Source organism: Diuraphis noxia, unplaced genomic scaffold (genome assembly GCF_037042655.1).
Source record: "Diuraphis noxia isolate RWA-SAM2 unplaced genomic scaffold, SU_Dnox_SAM2 contig0002, whole genome shotgun sequence".
Lineage (NCBI taxonomy): Eukaryota > Metazoa > Arthropoda > Insecta > Hemiptera > Aphididae > Diuraphis > Diuraphis noxia.
In genome coordinates, this window is record NW_028301712.1 from 51,390,994 (window position 1) to 51,415,361 (window position 24,368).

A 24,368-nucleotide genomic window follows, 5' to 3' on the forward strand; every position below is an offset into this window, starting at 1 on the left:
AGTTCAGCATAATATTTGATATGCAACTGCACTTGTAATAATCTAATATACTTCTGCAGAATATGTACACTGGCCGATCGATGAAACACGAATGGACTTACGGTGGATTGGGAATTTCCTCACAGGGATTTACCACTTTAATCAAATTTTAATAATAATCTCTTTCAAGTATTATGATTAGGCATAAGATGTTGAAAAACCATACCACATAGATTCAAACAAAAATCTAGGAGCCATTAAAAATTGATTCCAAACTTTCATGCAGATTGAAAGCAAAAGGTTATACCCCAATAGACGATTTCTTTGACAATCGATTATATAATACGTATTAATTATACTATCTGAGTATTTTATATTTCAAAGGTTTAATCGTTGTAAGTAAACACTAACAATAAAATTCAAAATTTTTTTTTAATGTCTGCAGTGAAATATCATAATATATAATATATTTGTTTTATTTTTCTCTGCGGTTTACACAATTAATATTATGTTATTCATAAAATAACATTTTTAATAGTATATAAAACCGCGAAAACAAGAGAACATGAGTGAATGAGAGAGAGAGAGAGAGAGAGAGAAAAGAAAGAATGATAGAGAGAGCGAGTGTATGAGAAAGACAAAGAAAAGAGGGGAAAAGATTATAGAGATAAGATAGAGATACTGAAAGATAGAAACAAGTATAATATAGTTGAGATAAAACAAAGACTAACCATATTGCATTTTTGTACATAATCTATACACATAATATTTTTTAATAAATATATGCACGTAAAAAAATAACATTCGTGACTAATTATGCGCGTACGACGATTTATCATTTATAGGTACATTGTAATATTACATTAAAGATCGTCGTTTCGGTGAGAGTTTGAACGCAAACGTAGGTATCATTATATACACATTATGTTATTAGCATTTAAGTCGCGGGCGCTACACTGTGTGCGTTTTAAACAATAATAATATTATATATTACATAATAAAGGTACTATATACACTTAATTATTATCACTGGAAATATTATTTAGGTATATATAAACAATCAACAACTAATTAAAACACTTATGCAAAAAAGTCCATAATTACACTTAAAAATAAGATTAAAAATAAAAATAATAACTTTAGGTTTGCACTAAACAATAATAATAATAATAATAATGATGATGATGATGGTTATAACAATCATCTTAACGTCCCATATTATGATGTGATTTTCGCTAACGTGATAATATTATAATATATTCGCCAGCCATGTAATGGTAATTTTTGGTAATGGATCGCGGTGCGTCATCTGATCGTCATCGGCTGAACTTGGTCGATGTTCGTTGTTGGTGCGATGATTAATATTAAAAATTATAATATTAGAACGACAGCCGTAATCGATCGATCTACGATGAGATCATGATGTCAGGCGGTCACGATGACGTTGTAGCATATAGTGCATCAGTGCATCGTCGCGGTGCAGGGCCATCAAACAGCATTTTCAGTGGACGTGCGCAACTTATAGCGACTAGTTCTGAAAAAATTTTAAAAAAAACGATGTTAATTATGAACTCATTAATTACAGTTGCAAACATATTTTACTATTAAGGCATAGAGTTGCCAAACGTCTGTTTGGATTTATTTCCTTAATTTACAACAGGTAGATTATAACCAGGTATTATAGGTAGCCAGGTAGGTACGTAAATATAGGTACTGTTGAATCGTCGATTCGTGTAATCATGCCTATGCGTGCGCGTCGCAAATTTGTTTTTCAATGTCTACCATATAATTACAACTTAGCACATAATATACCACACTATACAGACGATATTTTCTTGCAACCTTAATTTCTTTTTTTTTTTACATCTAATTATAATATATATGGTCACCGCACGTCCCGTACAAAATATGTATTATAAATTATAATGTGCTTTTTTTGGTCGTAATGAGCGGTTGAGCGCCTTACCATACTTTTATTACCGTATACTATTTAAGAATTATTACCTACGATTGCACGTATTTTGTAAAGTATACCTACGATAACGCGCGAAAACCTTTGATTTTCTATTTCCTATAGGCTGTGTTACCAGATAGTATCGCGTACGAATATTACGATTGTGCTCGTTAAAACACATAAAAAACAAAAATGCATTTCGCATAGGTTATAATTCTGCTGGTATAAATACATCTTCGACGGCACAATGATCTGGTTTTTGCGTTGCCACAATTAATGTCCAAATAGATTTGTCGTGAAAAAACTCCTCGGCAATGTAACAAGAAAAAGCTTAAACTGGCAACCTCGCAGAGTCGCAGCATATATAGTAAGTAGTAAGTACATAATACATTTCACTCAAAAAAATAATAAATATACGTTCTATAAATAGTCCCGCGAAACACACGGAGTCGTATCATGAAAAAAGTCGAAAACGCAAAGTCGTAGGTACTTTACTGCCATCTTCAAAAATATTTTTCCTGTTGTCCTAATATCTCTGTTTGGAACAAGTCCCTGCAAGTAAGAGATGATATTTTATATGTATAGCCATATTTTTTTGTTATGAAATTTAGTTTTTTCGAGCTTAAAAACGTTGGTTTTTGTAACTTATGGACTTGTGGTGATAAGAATGCTTAAAAATAAAGTTTTTTCTCGGAGGTATTCAAGAAAAATCACTCTGCATGTCTTTAGAAAAAAATTTCAAACAAATTCACGTCTATACCGCAATAAAGATCCGCCCAATCATTATATTCATATAATCACTCACAACATAATTTAAGGTAGGTCGTATATATTTCTTGAAAATGATGTTAAAAATCTCAACTGGTCGACTGAAAATATGCATATTTTCTTGTTTCGTATTCTTAATCATGAAATCCTCTATTTACTTATATTCTAATTTACGATCTTTATTATTATTATATTAATCGTGGCCATTGTTTTTCGTTTTTGGAAATATTACATACTATACTTTTCCCCCGCGAGCTAATGTTGTACGTCTATAATTTAATAATATAGATACAAATATACAAATATATGTATAGAATATGTATAATAATGTGATATTATTTACACGACCAACTCGGCTGTAATATATATATAGTGGCACGGCATGTCTGGCGCGGGTGTATAATGTATATATCATATTATATTCGACGAAATATTGCCAGGAAATTTACATATTTTCCTTGCATATGGTATCTTCCCGATAAGCATATTATGCGTATATAATATATAACGCGGAGGAAAATTAATATGTTTTGTTCTATAAGAGGCGACCCGCAGAGTGGCTAGCGTTTTTTTTTTTTGTTTTTAATTAAAAAATAAATAAAATTTCACGTCGGTCGTGTGACTAGGTGAATAATTTTGGGTAATTAATCTCTCGAATGTGATGTACAAGCGCAGACGAAACGCGATGTATACTGCAGCCGACAAGTGCGCTCATATACTGCACAGTGTATACAAACGGTCGACCGGCGACTGTTCCCACACGTATCCGTCGGGCGTGAAACGTAAACGTATACATATATAGCTATATTGGTATTAAAATATTATATTGTATAAATTCTCATTTGTTTTCTTTAATTTGTTTTCTGATGCACGCTTTAATTCTTTGCGCGCGAGATCTATACAATATGTATAATATAATAATCGATGTAATGCAATCGGGGGGGGGGGGGGGGGGTGTTATACCTTTTCGACTTCCTATAGTCTATATGCATATAATGATATATGTAAATATAATAATATGTTAATTTATACAGATTTTAGGTATAATATATTATGGCGAAAGCTACCAATGTTTTTTTTGATTATACAAAATGTGTGGTATATTTTTATAATAATGTAGCCATTCAAAAGATAAATTTTAAAGCCCCAGTACTATACCTATCAAACAGTTCAATATAGTTTAGTAGGTACCTATATTTTGGAATGTAGACATTAGACAAGACGTTAATTTATGCAATAATCAAATTTCCACAAAGTTACTTAACCTATACGTACTAGAATATGAGTTGAAAGATATTGGTTTCTAAGGCATTTCCGGATAAAATATTCATGTTTAATTTTCTGTTTAATAAAACAATTAGCAATACTACTACTTTGTTATACTTCCCATTATAGCCGTAATCAGTGATCAGCACTAACTATGAGCGTACCAGCTTTTATTTTATTTTTGATACTTGACCATCGCTCAAATTTCGTTTACTACATTCTTAATAAAAAGCTACCTATACAATTAAAATATGCATTTAATCTCAAACATGATTTTGCGATTACAAGCTTATTTAGGTTTATGTATATATCGTTTTAATATTATATTGTGTTTATTAGGTACATTCTTTGTATGAGTACACATCAAAATCAGTTGCGCTCAGAATAGAAGTAGGTACGCTGATTTCGCATCGAATCGTATCATATGCATCCACACATATTGTTTGGTTCAACTATATATAGGGTGCTCAATGATACAGATTAGTGAGAGCATTCTATTTACTTAAGCTACCCGAAAAAATTAAATCGAGATAAAACTCCACGGGCAAAGATAACAGCTAACGTTGTTGCGTGTTTCCACGACCCTCACGCATACGTTTTTTTTTTTTTATTATTATTAATTGACACCGTTAATAACACTCTATATAATAATATAATGTTCTTACAATATTTTGGATGGTGTTCAATTGAAAAATGTGCTTAGGTAACATGCGGGCGACCAAAAAGCGTCCGAAACGGTCGACAATATTAATTATTATATATTATAATGTGTGAGAGTCACGGGTGTGCTGCAAGTACTTATGATACCGTTTAAATTAATATCATATTACCAGGCCAACTGTTAATCTAGCAGGACGTATCGAAGATAATATTCGCGGTGCGTAGTCCAGTAAACATAATACCTATTTTAATTCGCAACCCCTTATAACATCATTTATATTTATTTTTGTTTCAATAATTTATTTTTTGTAAACGTAAACATCGTTGCAAATTTTGCATTACTTATCGGACATAAAATATTAAGTGGGTAATTAATAATTATACAAAGACGTATACTATTATTTAAACAATTATATTATATAGATAAACGATATACATAATATAGAACGATAAATTTTTCCAACTGCAGCCTATAGAGTCATACTAGAATTTGTGAAGGGTAAAACATGTTAAGAATATGTAAAAGCATGAAGAAAAAAAAATCGACATGAATATACCTAATAAATACGTATAAACTGAATCGCAGCAAAATTGCAAAATAACATATCTATATTGCAAGCCTTTATTTTTTAGTCTTTTCGATTCGATTTTGTCACCAAAACACGTAGATGACTTCTATTTTATCTTCAATCGATACGCAATTTGTGTTATATTGGGTTTTACTACGTTTATTACGTGTTTAAACTATTTTTCTTAGAAATAGGTACGCCACGGCGCGGGGTACATAATACATTTTTTTCACCCAGTCATATTTTTGGTAGGTATACGATAGGATCGGAATTTAAAAACTTTCTATAAAAATAAAATACGTTTGCGTTCGTAAAAAGTAAAAATGATTATATAGACAAATGTATTTTACATTTTCTATTTTCAAATAACACGTAGGTATTCCATAAAAACTCTTGTATTTCTCACAATTTTATATCGTTTGCAACGTCATCATAATATCTTATTTTTAATTCGAACACCTAATCAACAAAATTACCATTTGATAAATACGAACAAAGTCAAATTGAAATATAACTGCTATAGGCGGTCAAATATTTTAAAATATCAATATTTATAAATATATATATATAATATATATAATATATTTTTAAAGTGTTTGTGTAGAATATAAAATTGATTTATACACGTCAAAATATAAGCATTATATAATGTGGAATCCAATTTCGTATTTCGAATTATATATGCTTTTCAAACCGATAAGGTATAACGTTTAAAATTCCAAACATTCAGACACAAAACTTTATTGACGATATCAATTAAATAAATTTAAGCATAGAGAGCATATACGTAAATGCTATTTTAAATGTAAATTAGTATTATTGTCAAAATGATAAATATCATATTTCTTTGGCATATTTATACGTAAACTAATAAAGTTTTTAAAAGCCACAGTGTATAGAACATTTATTTAAATTTTAAAATAACAACATACTTAATCTTATAAACTTTTATGTACTAATTAATGGCAAAAATATATAGGTAATCAATTCGCCAGTATAGGTATAACACTAAAATATTATACTTAATATAATTAATTGAATAATTGTATAGAAGTTGTTATACAAAGTAAAGTTTCACTACTGGAAAATAATTTAAAATAATTAATAGAAAAAGTTTTAAGTAACGACGCACCAATTTCTTTAAAACATTTATTGTAATAGAAATTAAAGTATTTAAAAAAAAAATTAAATTTCTTTTGCAGCTTTTGAAAATCCACGAAAAATAAAGCAATTAAGGTGAAAGATTTAACAACATTTTAACCATTTTTAAAAGCTCATTCCACCAATGTGACCCATCCAACTACTACTACAAAAACTTCGCTTTTTGTCATTAAACCTAAATTATATATTGTGCTGAAGCACGCCACTTATTATTACTATCATTAATCATTTTTATCCTATATTGTATCAATTATATCGCAATCAATGAACTGTATATTTTTCAGGATAAGATTGATAAAAAGTAAAATAAAATGTTAATCCTAAGAACTTTATGCTATATATTATAACATCATGTTATGATATTCATATACTTTTATTATTATGTACACGCACATGACAATCGTATAACGGGACCACACGTACATTTCTCAAGTTTTTTCATATTTTTTATACATTAACCATCAAGGCATTTAGGCATTACATATTATAGTAGGTAAGTATATCAATTGCAGCCGTTATCTATACCACTCATATTCCAGTTGTATGTAACGTCAATGTTTGTTCCGATTAATCCTTTCAAACAAAAACCACGTATGAACTTTAAACGTATACATATACACACATATATGTGTAGATTATATTATGTATAGGTTCACCTCGAATGTACATATACGCGCTATCAATTCTGTCATCGTCGCCCGCGTCGGTGGGTATATAATATTCAGTATACAATAATAATGCATGTAAGGGCAAGCAAAATATTATAATATTGTGTCAAGTTTTTTCCTCAATTTTCACGTGTTGTAGTTGGTTATATTATGGGAGAAAAAAAAGTCGTACGTCGAAAATTCTCGTCTGCCCTCCGAGTGTTTGTTTTTTCCAAACTAAGATAACGATATTTATACAGAAAAAAATAAACGTTTACGGCCGAGATGAGTGGAAGGGATAACGCGTCGCCCGCGTCCTAAACGATTATGAATATTTTTTTATTTTTTTTTTTATCTAAAACTTCCAAACGTAGAAAAAATAAACTATACAGCAGGTAACCTCTGTGCAAGTATTATTTCGTATATAGGTATAGGGTACCTATATAGCTAGCGCTAGCCCAACCTGTGCAGTATATATATTATATTATGGTACCCAATATCCAAATACCATGAATACTCGAATGGAATATAAGGTGTATTTTTCGAGGAGTCACAAGATGTACTATTCTCATATCTATATATTATGTAATAAATGACGTAAAAATAGTGTTGTTGAGTGATATAAGTAACAAAATTACTTTAAAAAAAATTTGATTTATAATTAAATATTATTGTAAGTGATTTATATTTATATGTTATTTAAGTTATGTCTTTTCTTGTAGCAAAATAATTAAATAACTCATTATTTTATTTTTTTAATACATTTTAAAAATTAATTAATAATATATGTAAATATTGGTATTATGTATAAGTAGCTTTAGTAGATACGGATTTCTTACGTTGGCACATTTATAATTAGCAACAAAATTTTATTTGAAAAAAATATAATTTTTGGTGAGTTTTAATTCGGAGAATGCATTTTTATTTTAAATCAATCTATAAATTAAGAATGACATAAATTATTCCCATACTTGAGTTAATTAAAGATTTTACATAATTTATTGTTGTTAATTTCCATCATTTATATCGATAATTTATCAGCAACAGTATTGTCTATTAATTAAGCTCCATTGATATTTCCAAAAATAATAGGGAATTGTAACTGTAACAAAGTCACTCTTTTAGCCCAAAAAACAGTGTAAATTGACTAAACAAGCAAAAGAAATAACTTGAGAATAATTAAATTACAATTTTGAATGACAATTCATAATCTAAATATTAATTAGGTACCAAAAAATATTGTAACTTCCTCAACACTGCCTGTCCACGTGCCTATCCGTATATTCGTAAAACATCGCTTACATTCAACCATTTTCCGTTAACAGGGAAGTGAACATGAAAGCGAGCATAACGAGTATAATGTAAACACGTCACTCGTGCTGACTAATGAACATACTCCTCGCATTGCCGTCGTCCCTCACTTGGTAGACTATTAAAAAATCCGATATAAAAAAGTCCAATATACATTAATTTGGTAAAAGGAAAAATACCATGTGATGCACAATCAAACTTCCAATAAGTATTAATATAAATTGTGACTACATTATTTACCTTACAAAAATTAATAAATAATCTTTTACTTATGTACCAATATCTATACTTTCGGACTTGGAACACTGCTTGACTTTTGGCTGCATCAAATAACATATATTTTATTTTAATTATATTTGATTTGTCGAATTTTACTTGTACCTATATATAGTCTATATACATCCCACATACCTAATTAATGTAGATAGAGATATTTATTATATCTATAGGTGGCGGGTATGTCTATATACCGTGTATATATTGTTCGTGGGTAATTGAACAGTTGTCATTTTTGTCAGTATAGTTCGAAATGTTGTCTGAAAAAATTTTAGAAATCATACAAATCAACGAAAACATGTTAGAAATCAACGAAAAAAGCACCAAAATAGTTGTGGGTGGTTATGCATATACCCTTCAACATACGTTATCAAAAACAAAGCGGTGCGGAAATGTAGCAATAAAACAAAGTATAATTGTCCGGGAATACTATCTTGATCGTGGGTCTTAACGAATCCGTTACTTCAAATTAAACACTGCAACCACACAGGGATGAATAATCAAATTCAAATAATTGAAAACTTTAAAAACGATGTCAAATCACGATCACGAAAAACTTATGACAAACCTAGTCAGATATTTTCGGAAGTTGTAAGTCAAATACCAGCCGAAGCTTTTTATTGTTCTTACCAAAATAAAGTGTAGTAAAACGAACAATTTATTAGAAATCAAATAACTAATAATAATCCTGCATTAATGATATTGTTATACAAAGTAAATACAATTTATTATTAAAATATAGTGAGCCAACATTTGTTGTTATAGCCTAACTTTATTTTTCAGATGACAGGAATTTAGTTAATGGATAACAGTTTATATTGGCTGATAATAAATCAATAACTAGTGAAAGAATTGTATTGTTTGCAACCGATGAAAGTTTGATAATGTTGACAGACGCCACAACGTGGTATTGATTGCGATGGTAATTTTAACCTAAGTCCTAAATATTTTTTACAACTCTATGTTATAAGAGTAAAAAAAAAAAAAATGATTCATATATAACTACGGTGTACTGTCTTCTTGAACGTAAGACAAAGTCTATTTATGAAGAAATGTTCAAACTTATTTTAACTAAATGTGCAGAGCACGCATTATTTCCAGATTCAATCCACTTAAATTTTGATTTTGAAAAAGCTCTAATTTATGCCGCTCAAACAATATTTGATTCAAATTTGACTATTTTGACGCAACCTACGTAAATGAACTACTTAGAAAAGTAGGGGCTGGTACCAAATTTAAATTCAAAAAAATAAGTCCACTTTTTCCTCCGAATACCTACTTGGAATGTACATAAAATAACGATGAATGGTGACCATCGAACGAATAATGTATGCGAATCGTGGAATAACAAATTTAGTTATTTAGTTGGACACAGTCATTCGACTAATTGGACACTTATAAAAAAAATGAGATTGAAAGTAGCGGCAGATAAAGCGAAATTAGCTATCGACTACATGGGAGAGCCGGTAAAAAAAAAATCAACACATATCCGACTATAGTAAGTTACTTTATACCAAAGAATATAGATGATTATTCAATTACCATTGAAGAATTTTTAGAAAAAGTTGGTCATAATATCAGAACAAGGCCTAGATAAACATTAAAATTATTGAATTGTTTTTTTAAATAAACTTTTATTTTAACATTATAATCATTGCATTTTTTATTTATTTGTAGGTATATGAATAATTATTTCGATTGTTTTATATTTTTTATTTTAACATTATAATCATCGCATTTTTTATTTATTTGTATGAATAATTATTTCGATTGTTATATATTTTTTATATATTATCATTATAATCATTGAATTTTTCTAATAATATTATATTATACCGGACTTTCATATCTCGGACTTTTTAGGCTTAGGACTTTTCTACGGCAGACTTTTTATGCCTAGGACTTTTTTTCCTAGGACTTTTTTACTTGAGACTTTTTTCTACAATTCCCCTCGCTCCCATCAAGAGCAGTAAATTGGACAGCGCGAGCCTATAACCACTGCACACATTATTATTAGCAAGGCGATGTAAACATCGGTTGCCTATATACGGTGCTGAAACGTTTTGGGAATCAAATAGAGCAGCACCGCGAGGAGCTGAGGCACAATGACTGAATGTATATGAGGTATATGTCACGAACAGAATACATTTCACAAAACAACAACTCACCTATTTTAATATTTCACGGTACACGCGAGAGACGGTTGGCACCGAGACCGGCAATGCGGCTGCGTGCGATCGGCGTCGTCGGCTGCGGCGGCGTCGTCGATTCGCGGGCGTCGCGTGCCGGGCGTAATATCAGACGTAGTCGGACGGCAGCGAGTTCTGCCGCTGGTGATGGTGGTGACTGCTGTGATAGGGGTCGATCGGCTCGTACATGTCCGAGTAGTAGGCGCTGCTGTGCTGGTCGAACGCGTAACCGGCGTTGTGGTAAGCGGGCGTCGGCACCCGGTCAAGCTCGGTATACAGCACGTCGTCGGCGGCCGACGACAGGGACAGCGACGGTGGTGACATGTTGTGCGGCCCGTCATCCTGACCACCGCTGATGACAGACGCGTACACGACCACCGGTATGGCGGCGGCCGCTTCTTCAACCGTGTAATGGTTGGCCCGGACGGCGTTCTGATTGGACGGCACGGCGTCCGGCGGCAACACGGCGCCGCGTTTCCGCCGGAACCACCGGAACCAATCGCCCGGGTTCACGGATAGCTGATGCCCGACGCCACCACCGACGCCACCACCGTCGTCACCACCGCCGATCCTGCCACCGATGAGGCCCCCAACGACTCCCCCAACCCCACCACCACCACCGCCGACGCCGTTACGGACGCCACCAACGACCGACGGCCGTCCGGGTCCGGTGTGCTTGATGGACGACGTGCCGTCCGGACCTCCAGACCGCCGGACGATCGGGCCGGCGCGGCGGTTGTTCAGGTTGTTCAGATGGTTCATGTGGTTCAAGTGGTTCAGGTGGTGGTGGTCGCCCGCCGCTATCTGCGCGATCTGCCGTTGGTGGTGGTGTAACTGCTGATGGTGGTGATGGTGGTGCACCCGGTCCGTGGGCGGATCGAACGACACCAAACATTCTGCGCACACAACAAAATAACGACATATAATTATTATGTGTATGTACACCTGCAGATATTAATATTCGGTAATTGGCCAAATAATGTATAGGTACTGATACATATTATATATAATATAATAATGGTAAAAAATTGACATTTTCGATTGTTTTATGGTATTCGAAAAATATTTATTATAGAATTCAAACATTTTTCTATAAAAGCAGCAAGAAACACGATTGTCCACGCGCTCGACGACCACCTGCGAAATTATTTATACGGGATCACCCCACACGCCCTCGCGCATTATTACACGCGCAATCTCGAAAATCTGCAAATTAACATTTTAATAATTATATTGTAAACGAAAATATGTAACGAGTCATTTTTTACGATTATGTTTATTTTGTTTCTACTGGTTATATGTTCGTATTTTTCCTTTTTCAGCGCACTATAGGTATAATGTATATATGATGTGTAAGCTGCAATGTAGCGATACACATGCAGGTGAGTATAGTAACTGCAGACTGGTGCAACGTCATGTACAGCCATACTAGGCATTTTATTCGTATAATATTATGATATCGTTTTATATTCATGAAGTATTCATTTTTTAAAATCCTCTCCGTTTTATTCACACATCACACGCATACACGTATACCTACGGCAGAAATACTCGTACATATATATTATTTTATCGGGTATAGTACAATAACGTGCAGTCGGCGGTAGGATACTTCAGAGCCGGCCGGGCGAGCATCATTTATTTACCTACTTACTGTAAAAATTATTTATTAAAATAATTTATTCTATATTTCTGCAGAGTTGAATTTGAAATATTTTTTTGTTTCAAAAATAATGTGCACGTTTTAACGTTTATATACAAGGTAGATACCTATAATACTACGCACCGTCCAAATAAAATAAAAACGAATTAAGTGTAAGTATATGAATACCTATTGAATACATATTATTATAGATAACGATGGTTAATGAATAAACATTTAATATTGGGAAAGAATCAATATTTAAATGATCTTTAGGTATTTAAATAATAAATCCGATATGTTTAAGAGACTGCAGCAGTTAATTCATTTTAGAGTAGAATATGATTATATTATTATTCCCAACAAAAAAACACGTTTTATATTTAATGCGAGTTGTAAGTTATAAGCAAAATTACTTTTCTTTTACGATCGTAATATTTAATGAGGTATAAATTAAAATATTTCTGAAACAGAAAAAAAAATGATTATACTCAGGTATAATTAATTATTTAATAAAATAACGGCGTTAAATAATGTACGAGTATATAAATAATATATTAACAACGAATTAATTAGTGTCAATATCATAACACTACGTTCGTTAAGTACATTAAAATTATTAATATTATATTATATATAGATCCCTATTATATACTTTGAAAAAAAACTTTTAAATTTGTATGGTAAATAACTATATTATATTACATAAGAAAACATTTGCATTACCAATATTAAAACGTGCAGATAAAGAAAAAAAATAGAATAAATTACTGGAGAGCGTTTTACACGAATTATTTGTCGAAAAGTTAATGAAAAAGCTTTTTATGTTATTAATATATTTTCGAGCAAGTATATGATATTATTTTAGTTAAAGTTATTGTTACTATTGTACTCAAGCCGTAATAACCGTTCTAATATACAATAACGATATAGCCTGTACATAGCAGGTGATGGTACTCGGTAGTCGGTATATTGTTACAAATATCATTATATAAGCTAGGTATACATTGTATGGGTTATTGTTTATTTACAAGCACGCAATATAATATTATACTAATGCTACTGTGTTGTAAAAAATCATATTGTCGATATTATATAGTTTATATACATCGTGAAAAATTGTTAGCGTTCCAAATTTCGATCGTATAAATCCCGAGTTTTTTGGCTTCACACACACGGTAATTTTGAAATATATATTAATATTAGACGACCAAAAGTATACGACCGTAATATTTTACACGCGTATATATAATAATGTAGACGTTTTAATATCATATACCATGCACAGCAATATGTAGGGAAACGGAAATTGTTTTCGTGATATTGTTATCCGAACGAACGGTTATAAATAATAATAATATATACAAGGTGATTTTTTTAACAGTCGACACTAACTAAATGCTAAAGCCATTTTCTTGGTAATTTGTTTTTGAAAAAAAAAAAATGTTTTTGCTTATCTAACATTGAAATGCTTATAAGTAATAATTTAATGACTACTGGTTCGTAATTTAGTTTTAATTTTTTATACACAGCTTTTGAAAATGGAAAATTAAAATTAAATTTATTCTTTTTATAAAACAGCAAATAAACTTAAAATATGATAAATTGATAACGAAAAAAATGTTAAGAAATATATTTCTTACTTACTAAATTTTACGGTGTTGTAAATGTTGTAATGATTTAAAATTATGTATTTTTGTTTTTAAAAATCTATAAGATAAACAAGAAAACGACAGTTTGGTGATACAAGAATCACTCTGTATAAAGTGTGCGTTATAAGTTATAACAATGCTTGCAACATTCCAACATGTATATGCTTATGTATTATTTAATATATATATATATATATATATATATGTTTTATAAGTGTATATATACTTATTATACAGGTGTATTAAAGGCACTATATATTATATTTATACGCGGACGACGGAAAGACTGTCGTCTGAATTGTAAAAGGGAAAAACGTAGGTATATTAAATAGCAGCAGCGGCAGCAGTGCGCCTTGGAAACGTCCGTCTGACATCCGATTGAGAACATAAATTTAGAATAAGCGAAAAAAAGGAAACGGACCTATAATAGTGTATATACGCGTAGAATATATACTGTCCATTATTATCTCTCCATCGCAGCGATACGCGCAGCAGCTAGCTAACGTATTAATTTATACTCGAGTTGGTATTGTTCTGTCAGCGGACTAAATAAAAAATGTGTTTGGGATATGCCTACACAATCGTATACGCATATATATGATATATATATATATAATGTATTATATGCTCGTTTCCACAACTGCTGCTGCACATTATACACACATTTATACCTATACTACTATATATATATGTATATCTCATATATATATATAAATACTTCCCTAAGACACGACGCCTCACCTACATATTATTATTATATATTTTCACCGGGTGTACGCGTTTCTGTGCAGTTGTCGCCACCGACTCTGCCCCATACCTATACATCTACTACGTATTAAAATATATCATCACGCGACCTCGTTATACATAATATTATATATGATAATGATAATATTATTAAAATGTACCTGCGCGTTCCGAGCGTACCTATATACCTCTATATGGAGGTATGTTAAATGACGTGCGTGATACTTAACTCGGAGCGATAGATCATATATAATAATACGTAATAGGTATATAATATATCCGCATAAACGCGTACAACTCGGGCCATGCGGATAGTACACATACGGCGATAAATATTTTATAATATAGCGAGCGCGATGCTAGTTCAATTCTTCAAAATTTTCTCACACGACCTATCGGCGCGGAGAACAGATATTATAATATACGAAGAGCAGCATATTATACACGAGTATTATATATATATATATATATATAGGTACCTTTAATATACGCATCGGACAAAAGTTTTATGCGTCCGTCGCCGCCACCGAACGGAATATAAATTATACCGCAGCGTATACAATATATATATATATATAATATTATATACTCGTACACGGGTATACCTATCGTTATTTAATATTTATTATTACATTGTGTACGTATAGTGGGTACATGAGCGTTCATACCGCAATAATGTACACGAAATTATTATAATACACACGAAACGTAAACGAAATAATTCTGATAATTTTTTTTTCTCCCTTTACCCCTGCATCTCGATGTGTGTTATTATAACGCGCAATGGCGTGTTGATCCCAAACGTGTTTTTTTATTTCGTTTCCACTCACCATCGCGCGCGTTGCATAACATCACACGCTAACACAATAGTTTTTTTTTTACATAATATATTATTATAGCTGAGAATCGTAAAAATGTACTACATAAAATCTTGTTTGGGTTAGTTAAAATTTGACGATCGCGTACAATATAAATGTATTAGTTTCCTCGTTTTCGTCGTCGTCGTCGTTATTGTTGTTGTTGTTGTTGTTGTTTGTTGTTTTATAGCCAATATAATCGTATTCTGCAGTTTGTTCGAGTTCGCTGAATATAAAATTAATATGAGTTTCCACCTGCGTATATATTATTATGATATTATATTTTATTTTATACTTCATTATAGGTTAGGTATACCTATACCTAGTATACCTATATAAACTCAAACCCTTTAGTCGGTACAGCTTACACACGTTTACTATAGACACTTATTATATCATAATATATTGTATAAATACGACAAATACCTAATCTGGCTAACTCGCTAAATTAAGATAGGTGCCTACACGTACGTACAGAATTTAGCATTTTGTAGTGGAAACAATTTTCTGAGAATTATTATTTATTATACAGAGTGTGCGTAATACGCACTCAAATCGTTGTTATTATTTTGTTTGCGAGCTTAAATGTGCATGCTGAGGTTATACAAACATTACAAACACACTATATTATATGCATAACTCACTGCCATGTATACTGCACACACATCATGGAATTTTTACCTCGCAGATGGAGTAAATTAAAGAAAAAACGCAGTGTCAATAATAAAAACCATAATTCCACCAGATGTTCCCTCCCATCGAGTGTATATATTCTGGGAAAAAAAAATAAGACGACCCCACGTTTTCCTCGAACGGCGGGCGGCATAGCGGCAACCAGTGTACAAAGGATATAATACCCTGTTGACCGTGTTATAACTTCTAATTAAAACATCCAACACGATGAACCAACCGCGTACGGTTATAAACATTTTTATTTATTCGAGATTTATAAGCCGCTTATAATGACTTTTCGAAGTAATATAGTTGAGTCCTGGTACGATTTAGTGCTACATACTGATATTATAAAATACATATTTACCTACCCGCGAACTCTTCAAAATTTTATTCTCAGTAACATTTAAATTGGGAGAGAAAATTCAAAAAATATATTACATAAAAGTAACTCTATTCAACCTGCCGTGTATGCGGTCCGACTAGAAATGTATATACAAAAAGCTATATAATTTTTTTTACTTTTAAATCCAATAGTATATTCCACGCGATTTGCTTGGAAAATCCACACATTTTGCTCCAACTTATTTATACCAACAGATCGCGTGTCACATCAAAGAACTCGTTTTAAAGTTTTAATACACTCTTATTAATTAAAAATAATTACATACATAATAATATAGTAATTTGTAATCTCGGAAACGTTCGTTAATATTCAGCTGCAACTTATAAAATGTATTATTATTTTAATTTTCTTATTAATAATCATATTATATTATATTATTTAGTTCATTATTTTTAAGTCGAATTACTGATATTTTGAGTAGTTTACTAAGTGCAGGTACGAAAATAAATAAACAGATTAAGAAAAAAATAAACCGGTAGAATAAAACGCAAAACAAATTTCAAAGGAAATTTGAACGGGCGCACACGTGTTAGTACCTACGTTTATAAACGAGTTGGCGACGACATAAATATATTATATTATCGTATATTATACATTATAATGGCATATTTTATATTATATTAAACATGTAATACACCTAATATTATTGCGTCTAACTCACCTGGCCGAGATGGAGCTGTGCGTCCGGAAAGTCGTCTGAAACAAAACAAAACAAATTTTATTATTTTAAAGGTATCTATATCCACAAAGTATTTTTTTCGAAAATCGAGTGCTCTTTGTACGCGACCATATTAATATTATATGTTTATGTTTATTATCAAATTTTACGATCGACGGGCACGAGATTATGAGCATTTTTATTTTGCGTAGGAGACGGATCTCAGATGTACGATCGCAATCACGTATTTAACGTGTCAGTTTTACATAATATATTATTAATTATTATTCATTACTAATATAATTTTATGTTATGGTACATTGGTAGGTATATTATACCATTGCAGCAGTGTTTTGTGCGAGGGTGGATGCATCGCAAACGTCGTCTCTATTCTGTTTAAAACTACAATACTGTTTATTGTATATACGAATATTAATATAGTATAGATCATTCGACGACGGATTTATTATGTCCTATAACCCGATGGGTTAACGTCGTTTTAATTGGTCGTGTGTATGTGTGTGTGTGTGTGTGTGTGTGTACTGTGTTTATATCTCGACGAATGATTTAATATATCTGGTATGTGCGCCAGTCTTTTAAAAACCTATTTCTGCCGTACATTATAATAATATATTATTATGCATTTGTACAGTGAAACGCCGACGACGATCCCGCATCATTATAAAAACATTACCGTTCGTCATCAGTCGGCGTGCAATTATTATTATTTTTGTTACTATTACAATTATAACTAAACGCGCCCAGCAGCAATCGTTTTTATTATAATTTCGTTCGGGCCGCGTGGAGATCTTCTCGGGAAGTCATATTCCCCGCCTTTGACGTTTCCGACCGGTTATTTAAAAATTTTCTCTAAATCCGTTCGCCCGAAAGGAACTTTTTTGCCGGGCCGTATTATGTTTATGTCATGTGAACCACCAACACGCCTCACCGCTGCCGCCGGGACACACTGGTGTTTTTATTACAACGTTTCAGTATTCCACAAAAATAAATAATTAGCCGAGTCTGCTAGCGACTAAAATATAAGTTATAATACACTGCTTTTATATTATGTACAACGGACGTCTCGTGTGACATTTTTATTCGAAACAACTGCAGCAAGGCAATATGTACGCCGCGAACGTTTCGCTACTACTCCGCGCGTTAAAATCGTGGTAAATTGTTGAAAACATTTTTGCAGAGATCGCCATAAGCGTAAAACGCGAAAGATTTTATTTTTACTGCAAAAGTTTTATACACTAAATCCTCTAATACGCGCACGCGTATATTTTTTTACGAGATGTCTGGTAGAGTTTAATTAATGCTTGGGCAGTAGAGTTGACGTTTTACCTCCATAAAATTTGATAAACGTTAAAAACATAATCTTGCGCTGGTATATTAAAATGATATAACGCGCTCCGGGAGAGTAAAAAAAAATAACATTGCAGAATGCGACAGACAACTATCAGTTATATAGGTAACTATAATATATGTGCATTTCTGCGGGGCATGACAACATGACTTTATTTTTTATGTAGTCCTAACTGACGTACTGCGTGGTTCATAATTTTGTAGTCTTCGTTAAAAGTTGTTTTATTGCAGGATTTAAAAACTTAAAATATTTTCTGTCGTTATAAAAAATATAAATAACTATTTATTGACATTTTTCAAATCAGTAAATAAACAACTCGAAATGAAAAAAAAAATTGTATTTTGTGAATGACAAAAACATAATATAATAATCTATTTAAATTCTATTAGGTCATTCTGCACTCCTCGATTCATACCTGGTTAGGTAATTATAGGTATACGTATAAACATAAACAAATCGTTGTTTTCAAATCATTTTAGCATTATATTTATATTGATACATTTTAAATGATCGTGTGATGAGGGTTGCATAAAGATTTAACGGCTAATTAAAATGTAATGCATCCATCCTACATCAAGGATCACTTGTATTTCACTATATATATATTTTAATTTAATGCTGTGGACGTTAAAAGATTTAAGGAGCTATTAAACCCAGACATTAGTAAATATTTGTTTATGTGGGTTATGACGTAGCCGTTACGTATATTAAATGGTTTATATTTTAATGATATCAAACGGTTTTATTACAAAATTATATAATTTGTTTTAAATTATTTTTTGCGCATGGTCGTGGCGTTTGGCATATGTTCTGCTTCAGCCTCGACGTATAATACGTACGAATAAAAATGTTGTTGTTTTGAATTGTTTAATAAAATGGAAAGATATTTACTTATTATAATTCACCGTGTTTAGACTTAAAAATATTGTTCACTCAGCCAATGAGGCATTAACCACGAAGGGGCTTAATATACATGAGTATTATATCTGACGTGCACATAGGTATGCCATTTGGCACAACAATGCGATGGATTTTTTTCGCGATAAACCTTGATTTTTTTTCTCAACCACCCATGAAGTCGGTATTTTTTTATGACCTCCGTTTTGGATTTTACACAAGATATTTTGCTCGGCCGCGTGTCTCTAGTATATAGGTTTTTGAAATTTTTATTCGCGCTTATCGTTTTCAAAACTGTTTGTATACCTGTTATAGGAACGGACAGTTATGTATTGTACTCGTATTAATATACCTATATATATATCTGAACACTGTTGTGTTTCGGGAGTGGCATTTTATAAGTATATATAATAATATATAAGTGCCTCCTAACTTGTAGGTACGAACTACGTATGTATTATATTGGCCTTTAGATAAATATATTTTTGCAGTCTTATCCTTTATAAATTATAGGATGTACGTACAAATAAAATTTATCGTTAATAGCTCGCTGCAATGTCGTTAAAAACGCTATTGATATTTTTCTAAATCGTTTTTCCTCGAGAACCGTCGCCGCCGCTACTATACGCGCGTGGGCTTTTCTCGCATACACAGCTATATATATGTAATATGTATATTATATAAACTAAAGAGGTTTTTAAACTTTTCTTTCCGTCGTCTGCGTTATATTTTATACATACCTCTAACAAGTTTCTACCCGTTCTCTTACATAATCGTTAGTAAATTATAATCAGCGATCTTATATATATATATACCTATTTTCTTTTCTGCAGACTAACTCGACAATTTCCATTTTTGGTTTGATTTTGTTAACATGAATCATTTCATACTTTATAATGTTCATATTTATCTATGATTATTTTCGTCACACAATATAAATCACTAATATAATAAATTGTATATAGAACTAAGTTAGAATTTTTAATCCTATAGTTTATAATTATAAAACACTATGCAAAAGCATCAAAAATCCAATTTATTAAGTTGATTAGGTTTTATTCTTTTAATTTTTTATATAATATATAATATACATGAAGAATATTGTACATGATCCACAATTCTCTACGTCTACATCCTACTCTCCCAGGCCCCAAGTACCAAGATCAAATTTTCTACCGCAATTTACTTACAAAGTTGAATATTGGAAAAATGCTCTGCATCAAAATGCACAGGAGACAAATATGAAAAAACACACATATATTTGTAAAACAATCGCTTTACTTAAAGTCTAGAATAAAATGTACATATGTGATTAATAATTATAAAAATACCTATTGCCATAGCTATAGTATTATATCATTATGCTTATATAATAATTTAACAAATAATAAGTTGGTACTACCCCACTCACTACTGCAGAGCGATATAAAAGTACATTTTTAGCATCAGATAATTATAATTGGTCTTATACAAGTCTTTAACATAATTTTGTCTGATTTTATAAAAATATGAACTCATAAATTGTTTTAATGTACTTCGTTCTATCAAAATATTTAAACAAATTTTCTTCTAGTTTGAAGAAATTAATTTTAATTACTTTTCGAATTTTATTTATTTCGTTTGTATTTAGTTTTGTGTAGTCTCTTGTGCCATATTGAAAAATATGGAAACATATCGAACGTACGACCTTTATTTTTTATTTTATTTCCTTAAAGTTCAATTTTGTTGATAAATGCTTCTATTTTATTGTAATTTTGGTATAAAAATATTAGTATTATAATTATATGGCCCTTGCATATCCAAATTTACGATATTAAAATAGAAAAAAATATCTGAAATATAATAACTATAGCCAACAAGGATTATATTTTTGTCTTTCGAAAAATTTCCAATTTTTATGTTTAAAGGTCAAATAAACGAGTTAAGACTTTTCCCCGTTACATAACCATCTTATGTGATATCAATACGTGTGTGACAGGTTAGCAAATCTTGTGTGACCTGAACCAGCTGAACCCATTTGGTCATCCAACAACTTTAAAAATACGAATATTTACTGCAATGGCTCGAATGAGGTTTATTATTCTACGCATAAAGCATACATTCACAACATCACATACTTTTTCACCCATATCTATAACTACTAATTACTATAGATAAATGAAACAATGAATTGAAAGTATATTTTTACCTGTATGACTATTACTATTATGAGGATGATAGCGATTTTTTTAAAATCATTATTCATGTTACAAGATCATTACATTTTCCAGCGCGTATTATGGCTACAGCATTGTTAATGTATACATGTGAAGTATGTACAATACATTTAGAAAAATTGTAATAATTTTTTCGTAATAAACTAAAATAACTTTGATGTTAATATACCAATAATTATTATCCTATATGATGATAATTACGTAAAAAAATTACTTAAATTTTTTTTTTTTAATTCTAAGTATTGGTCATCATAAAACAATAATTAGCGACCCCCAATCCGAAAATTGCTGGTATAAAACATCTCAATAATTAAGTGTATAAAAAAAATCAATAGATCGATCACACGTCATACGGGTATTCGTCAAACGTTTTAAATCATTTCGTCTTATATAAAATACATAAATTATTTTGTAAAAGCGAATGGTTTTGAATTTTTATTTTTCGAAAAATGGTTTTTCGAATTCGTGCATCACGAATTTCGTTGGATTTCACCCCTGTACAATTGAACAGTACCTATATATACATATATATTTTGTATAGCATTATAATATTATGTACGTGTGCATATATAAATGAAAAAAAAATGTATATACCATGCTAACATATACCTATAGATAGTATATTTTACGGTACCAAGTCAAATCTGATAATATAATAACCACGTATAATATATTGCTCATTATTATTACTATTATAATATATAGATGTGTATATTATAATGTATACGAATAGCCGAATATAGCAGATTGCGTCGCTACAGCGGGAATCGAATAGTTAAAAATCGATGGGTTCGTTATAGGAATGTGTATGTATATAATAATATAATATTATAATCTCGTTTTTCGGTCGGGATAATTACTACAAACGCGCCATACTATATATACTATACATATATGTATTATTATATTACTATATTACTATTATTATTATTTATGTGTGGACCGGGTACGAAATGCGCGCGCGTACCTGTAATATAATATATATAATAATATAACGATTATTATTATAAAGCCCTCGAGTGAACAGTGGGCGTACCTCTCCGTATCTATATAATATACAAAATAAAAAACATAATAATACTTAATAAAAACGGACCTGCCACCTGTTATAAACGTCGACGACGCGGTAAATTTTACGCACGCGCTTGTGATGTGTATGTCCGAGCCGCCAGAAAGACGGCGATCGTAAATGTGTACATTAATATTATTATTATTATTACATTTATAGGAACGCGTAGGTACTATCATGTTGTATATTATTGGAGAGTTTATCAATTGCGCTTAAAATGACCTTTCGACATCCGTCTTTTTTGGGTCGATAGACCAATAAAATTGCGCTCAATAAAAATGTAGAGTCTACAAATATTAATATTATATAGATGTATTATCTACAATGTAGATTCGGTATACATCTATACCCAATAATACCCACACATGTATAATTCAAATTTAATAAATTGCTATTATAACATTATTATAACATTACGCCTAGAATAAACTTTTGTAAAAATGTGAATTAATAAAAACATGTCCTAAAATATAAGCAGCGCAATTGGTATATATATACTGACCCGAAATACAAATTTTGTTTTAGGCGCAGCTGGTCCATGCCCGTAAAGCAGGTTCACGTCGCGACCACTGTTTTGGGGCGAAATCCGGCCAAATATAATTTCGTTTAAATCGGAATAAATAAAACGGGCCCCCCCCCCTTCTGAGTCATTATTATTACGATGGATGAACATGATATTATTATTGTCATATTCCGGACGGTGCCGCGCGACAAGTTTACGAGCGCTAATCGACGGGGCGCGCACAGGCATCACGTGCAAAAATATTAGCGGCCGGGCGGACGTCCTGCAGGGCTCGCGCGCGCGTTCGAAACGATGTTGCGCGCGCGTTCTAAACGATGTTGCGCGCTGTGTAATATTATGTTTCGCGAACACGCCGCGCACAATATCACATGCGTGCAAGGCGCGCGTACCTATATACGTCGTGTAAAGTGCGCTTGTTGCTTGCGCTAAAGTACGTATTATATATCACGTGACGTAAATGCGGCGTGCTTCATTTATTACATACGACTGCTCCGAAGATCACACGATGGCATATACAGTGTGGTTAGTGGTATGTGTGCTCACCGGCGTACCAGCATTACGCGCGTAGGCGAAGTCACATTAGCGCGCACTGACATTTTACAATACCGTATTTTACAGCATACGTTATAATAATAATATTATGTGCAGTATACATGGTAGGTATATACGTGTGCGGCGTGTATCGCGTGTGGGCAAGTATCGCATAATATATAAACACAATATAATGGCACGACATAATATAGGTGCGCAGCGCATACATAAAACCGACGACGTGTGTGTGTGTGTGTGTGTGCGTGAGTTTGTATGCGTCGTAGGTAAGTACCTATGATATATATTATTATTATTATACCGTATAGTTGTATACACGAGACATACTGCG

General features: G+C 31.7%; 1 protein-coding gene across 2 annotated transcripts in view; it reads right to left on the reverse strand.

The window, feature by feature from the left end:
* Positions 1-714: 714 nt before the first annotated feature.
* LOC107171414 (uncharacterized) overlaps positions 715-24,368 on the reverse strand; it is an 88,934-nt gene continuing 65,280 nt past the window's right edge. For both annotated transcript variants that reach the window (XM_089219290.1, XM_089219289.1), the window contains 3 exons: positions 17,418-17,452; positions 10,760-11,676; positions 715-1,513 (listed from right to left, as the gene is read on the reverse strand). In XM_089219290.1, coding sequence (XP_089075416.1) covers positions 10,889-11,676; positions 17,418-17,452 — 823 coding nt within the window. In that variant the 3' untranslated portion in view covers positions 715-1,513; positions 10,760-10,888. The remainder of the gene's footprint in view (positions 1,514-10,759; positions 11,677-17,417; positions 17,453-24,368) is intronic.